At 40.5% G+C, this 6,000-nt stretch overlaps 1 protein-coding gene across 1 annotated transcript in view; it reads left to right on the top strand.

The window, feature by feature from the left end:
• The first annotated feature begins 3,134 nt into the window (after nt 1-3,134).
• GFM1 (G elongation factor mitochondrial 1) overlaps nt 3,135-6,000 on the top strand; it is a 45,614-nt gene continuing 42,748 nt past the window's right edge. The window contains exons 1-2 of the mRNA XM_019440427.2: nt 3,135-3,351; nt 4,591-4,743. Of these exons, the coding sequence (XP_019295972.2) occupies nt 3,262-3,351; nt 4,591-4,743 (243 nt within the window). The 5' untranslated portion in view covers nt 3,135-3,261. The remainder of the gene's footprint in view (nt 3,352-4,590; nt 4,744-6,000) is intronic.

The following is a 6,000-nucleotide window of genomic DNA, read 5'->3' as shown; positions in this document are numbered from 1 at the left end:
AATATCTACACCAAATAATCTAAAATGTCTAAGAGAAAAAAGCTAATAAACTATTTGTGCTGCTTTTGCATAAAAATATGGACAGTTTAAGTAATAGCTTTTGTTAAATAGATTTTGTTAGTATGATTAAAGATAAAAGAGGAGCTTTTAAATATGATTTAATGAGGGGTGCCTGGGTAGCTCAGTTGGTTAAGCATCCGACGTCAGCTCATGTCATGATCTCACGGTCTGTGAGTTTGACCCCCACGTTGGGCTCTGTGCTGACAGCTTGGAGCCTGGAGCCTGCTTCAGATTCTCTGTCTCCCTCTCTCTGACCCTCCCCCATTCATGTTCTATATCTGTCTCAAAACTAAATAAACATTAAAAAAGATTTAAATATGATTTAATGATTATGAATATAAGGTTTATAAAATGTTTTTTCAAAAAGCTTTATGAAATATTTCTGATAAGTGGATGGATCTGGGTAAATGAATGGCTATTTAAGATCAACTATATGTCTTCTTCCAGTTTTTATTATATAAAATTAATGCTAATAAAATCTAGTTTATATAAAACTAAGGTTGAACTTCTCATTTAAAGTTTACAAATTTCTGGGGCACCTGGGTGGCTCAGTTGGTTAAGCTTCCAACTTCAGCTCAGGTCGTGATCTCACGGTTCCTGAGTTCAAGCCGCAGGTCAGGTTCTTTGCTGACAGCTCAGAGCCTAGAGCCTGTTCCAGATTCTGTGTCTCCCTCTTTCACTGCCCCCCCTCCCGCCCCCCCACTCACACTCTGTGTGTGTCTCTCAAAAAAAAAAAACCAAAACAACTTTACAAATTTCCTGTAGTGGTCTTATGGGTCAAGTATAAGTTATCATTGACTCCATTAAGATTACAAAATATAAAATGATGTTTAAATAAAATTGTAACACAGATGTCTTCTAAGGGGGGGGGGGTTAATCTTATAAGATTATGATAATACTATCAATTATAAGGACTGAATGTGATAGTTAAAAATGTAATTTTTCAGATCCCCAGTTAACTTTTCCAGACCTAAGAAAAAATTAAATTAATTCTTGGATGAAACTTGGACAACTTCTAAGTAAAAATGGATACAAGGTTTTGGTCACTAGAGATAGTTTCAATTTTATTATACATTATAAAATGACTATGAATTAAGAGTGTGGAAATGCTTTGGATGATATTATATATGTGTATTTTGTCACTTTAAAACTTTATAATATGTACTCAAAAATTTAGCTAGACAGCTCTTGGTTTTCTGCCTTTCAGTTTTCTCTTTGGAGTAGAGAAAAGTTGATTACTTTGGTTAAAAATGCTTAATTAAGTATATTTGGTATAGTAATTACAGAAAAATGAATATATATGTATACACACAAGATAATGAGTATGAATTTTTACTTAAAGAAACTATTAAAGTTTAATTTTATTATAATTTTCATAATTATGTATTTAATTTATATATTTTAAACAAATACATATAAAGGTTTATAAAGAGTAAATTTTTGAAAGTCCATAAAAAATGTTTTAAAGTTATGTTCAACGTTAATGGATTTATTCCTCAAATCAGCTTACAAATCCTTTATTGCAAATTAATACATGGATGATTTACAAAAAGTAAATTTGAAATTCATCATTGAGATTTTGGTTTTTCTTTTCTTGGCTCTTGTAATTTGATTTCTGTTTATTTGTTCTCATTCACACATTCATTTAACAAATACTTGTGGAGCACCTAACACATGCTAAGGGATACAGCAATTAACAAAACCAAATCACTCTGCTTATGGAACTTATTCCCATTGGGAGAGTCAGACAATAAACAGGTATAGGAAGGAAGGAAAATGAAACAGCATCGGAAGATAGTAAGGGAGGAGCCCTCTGTTTTAGAAGAGTTCCTTATGGAACACCTCATTGATAAGGCTATTTGAACAGAGAAAGAAAATAAAGGAAAAAGCTACTACACTATTTAGGGAAGAGCAAAGTCTGGTCATATGAGGACCAGCAAGGAGGCCAATGTGGCTGGAGCAAAACCAGCAAGGGAAATACAGCCATGTTAGCCTGGCTGCTCAAGCAGGGCCCTTGGCAGCACTTTCTCTGAGGGGAAGGGGAAACCATTGCAGATTTTTGTTTTTAATTATGAAAAATTTTGAACCTACAAGTAGAGATAACAGGAACAATGAACTCACTGGAGTATTTTCATCAGAGAAATGACATGGTCTGGCTTAAAAGGAGCCCTCTAGTCACAGTGTTGAGAATAGACTGAACTGCCTTGGGGCAGAAGCAGTGAGATCCTTTAGGAAATCTGTTATACAGCAATTAGGTTGAGAGATGGCAGTGTTGAGAGGTGGGGAGACAAGGTCAGGTTCTAGACCTAGTTTTGAAGGTGGTGCCTATAGAATAAACTGACAGATTACACCAGAGCTGTCAGAGAGTGGTGTCGAAGTGACTAACATTTTTGGTCAGGGCAACTCGAATGGAGTTTCCATTCACGAGATAAAGACTGCAGAAGATTTTGGGAGGAAGAGCAGAAGCTCTGTTTTAGACATACAGAGTGCGAGATACTCCTAAGACATCCAAGTGGAATCGCCAAAGATGCGGTCTTCCATAAGTACTGAACATGTAACATTTAACATCAAACAATGAACTTCTTGAAATGAGAAAAAAAAAACAAACAAAAAAAACCACCTGTAATTGATAGTTAATTTTTCCACGTTCTTTTCAGGTCATGTCTTACAGGTCATTTTTTTTTTTTTTTCGTATTTGTAATGACATAGATAATAATTTTGCATTTTTTTCCACTTAAAATTCTGTTGCAAACATTTCTCCACATTGCTATCTTGGTGGGGCTGTTCAAGCAGGACCTTCTAGGCACTTTGATGGAGGGGAATCTATTTCAGATTTTTTTGAAGTTATGAAAAATTTCAAACCTACACAAGAGACATGACAGCAACAATGAATACGCAAAACAACTATGTTTAAAAGGTTTCGTCCTTCCGGGAGCATGCAAATGTTTGGTTAGCTGGTCAAAGCGACGACACTTTCTCTTCCAAGTCTACAGAGGGCGCCCAGGTGTCGGAAGGCGCTGTTCGGCTCTGAGGTCCGGAAGCCTCTCTTTCCCTTCCTCTCGCCTCCCTAGCGTCCTTCGCCCCGGATGCGCTCTGCCGGCGCTGATTGCCGGCGTGACTTTGAACGCTTCCAGTTGTGGAGCTGGTTGCTGAGCAGACCCAGAGCCACCGGACCTTTACACCAGTTCTGCGCTCGCCTCAATGAGGTTGCTGGGAGCAGCCGTCGCCGCGGCTCTGGGGCGTGGGCCGCTCCCGCGGGTCCCCGCCAGCCTGGGATGGCAGGGGAAGCAGGTACTAGAGCCCGGCGAGGCGAGACCGAACCAGGGACTGCGGACGGGACTTTGCTGTTCTCCAGGGCTAGGGAACAGTGATTTCTTCCCTGGGACCTCCTGACAGCTCCGGAAAGGAGCTGTCGTGCCTCAGTGCTGAAAAGCCTTTCTGTACCTGCACATGTTCTCGTTCGTGAGCTGCGTCTCAGTACCTTCGGAGAGTGGACAAGGCCACCGATTATGGTTAAGCCTCTTTTTGGTATACCTTAAAGAGAAGTGACTGGAGTGAAGGTCAGACCAGCTGAAAAATTAGTGTGCTCAGGGTTCGAACTCCGGGCTTCTGACTGATCATCTAGTGCTCTTTTCACTGCACAGTGTCCTTGGGCTGGGTTATTTGATTTGGCGTTCAAACCTCCCGGTACTTTTCTTTGCATTTCTGTCTTTTGCGGAGGTTGCAGAATGGAGTAGGATTGAGTAGGACCTGAGCCTTTACTACTACGCAAACATCGTTTGCTTTCCTTGCTGATATTAATGGAATTTTGTCTAAGTGTCCACCAGAAACCATTTAGTATTTGCCCACCTTTTCTAAGGTCTCCTGTTTTCCTTTCCTCAGAAGTGCTGCAGTACATTTTGGATATGCAGTCCTATAGATAGAGGCTTATATTGTGTCCTGATTCCATAAAATGCAGGATTCTTCCTTACCCTCACCCCCGCCAGAATAAAATAAAGTTTTTAAAGAGTGATTGTTTTTGTACAGAAGGAATTGGAAATTTTTTCGTAGGCTACCTTGGAGACTGCAAACATCCTTGCTAGCTGTGGACTACACTACAGTAAGAGAGAAGGGAGAAAAAAATCAAAGTAAAATTTAAACTAAAAACTATTTCTTATTAAAGTACTTGTTGGAAATTGTCTTTCTGGTTTTATCAGCCCCAGCGTATAATTTCAAACCTGTAACATTTGGAAAAGTATCTGTCCCCTTTTATTTAATTAATTAGCTTCTTTGATACCTGTATATCTTCTCAGATTTATTTATTGTTAAGAATGTGTGTATCCCTTCTGTCTTCTCTTGTAGTTTCTCCTTTGGTTACAAGAGTCATAGGTTGAGGCATTCATTCCTTCTTTTGCCTTTCCAAGCTATCTCAAATGATGTTTGGTGTCCATTGAGATACATTGGTAGAAAGATACCAACCAACCAAATTCTAATTGCCCATTGTTATCTCTTACAGAAAGTGCGTTGATACAAGCTCTCCTATTTTTTCAGGTTAATTGGAAAGTCTGCCGATGGTGTTCATCAGGGGTGATTCCTAATGAAAAGATACGAAATATTGGAATCTCAGCTCACATTGATTCGGGGAAAACTACATTAACAGAACGAGTGCTTTACTACACTGGCAGAATTGCAAAGATGCATGAGGTATGTGGTTCATGGTTGATTCCAGGTTAGCGAGAGCTTGGTTTTAATTGTTTGGTCGATTTAATAAACATTACAAAACCTGAAAGATTAAATGAATGGTAACAGTGGACCTTTAGTCAGAGACCTGCCACAAACGGGATAGTTCATACTGGCTTGCAGTGTGGTTGTGAGGAATCCTCTTAGAGACCATCACTGTGTAGATTCTCAGTAAATTGTCTTTTAGGAATGTTAAGTTCCCCTGCAACTAATGTAACATCGTTAATTATACTTCAATTAAAAAGTCATGTGATGTATTAAGCAGCTGTTAAAGTAGTATTTACATAATTTTTAATGTTATGGAGAGATGTTTATAAAGTGGAAAAGCACTTTAAAACTGTACGTAGTATGATTATAGTTACAAAATATACGTGTCAAAAAAATTTTTTTTTGGATTTTGTGGAGCAGTGGTGACTGGTTTGGGGTCAGATTTAGGGAGTCCAGCGGTGGCAAACTGGACCCGGGGCTCAGCATGGAGCAGGTAAAGGTGCAGGTTGCTGTGGCTATGGCGCAAGAGCTGCTGTGGAGGATGCAGGACAAGTGTTTCCGGAAGTGCATCTGGAAGCCAGGGCCTCCCTGGACAGTTGGGAGCAGAAGTGCCTTGCCACCACATGGACTCCTGGAACACTGTGTCCGAGCCCTGCAACTCACAGCTGCAGCGGGAAGACTCTGCACCAGCCCCCACCCCCCTCGTTTCCATAAATGCCCTTTGTGAGTTAGGGGCCCCCTTGTGCTTTCTGCCTGCCTGCTGTGAGGATGAGGCCTGTGCCCCCACACTTGGGATGCAGCTCCCCTCCCACCTGCCAACGAGTGTGGCTTGGGGCTTGGGGGGTGGCCCTTGGGACTTCTCAAAGTGCTGGCAGCCCAACAGCACTTCTCCTGGTGTGCCCAGGCTCACCTGCTGCCTTGGGCATAGAATCCACATTTGGATCTGGAGGCGTGGTCAGGCCCCACCTCAGCTGTGACCTGATGGTGGGCAGACAGATACATTACTGAGAGAGAGGGGAAAAGAAAAGAAAAGAAAACGATTTTTTGTAACTTTAAAGTCTCCTGAAGAAATTACCGTAACATTGAATAACTTTCCATTTCTTTAGAGGAATCTCATCTTGTTAAATCACAAGTATGTGGAAAGCTGAATCCTTCCCACCTAGGACTCAAAATCCACATGTAGTAGAGCAGGGAAAAAATCTGTTCTCTGAACTTCTGCTCATGGACTGCCAC

The sequence above is a fragment of the Panthera pardus genome, unplaced genomic scaffold, assembly GCF_024362965.1.
Source record: "Panthera pardus isolate Hobbes unplaced genomic scaffold, ASM2436296v1 HiC_scaffold_16, whole genome shotgun sequence".
Taxonomy (NCBI): Eukaryota; Metazoa; Chordata; class Mammalia; order Carnivora; family Felidae; genus Panthera; species Panthera pardus.
This window is presented reverse-complemented; position numbering and strand designations above follow the sequence as displayed.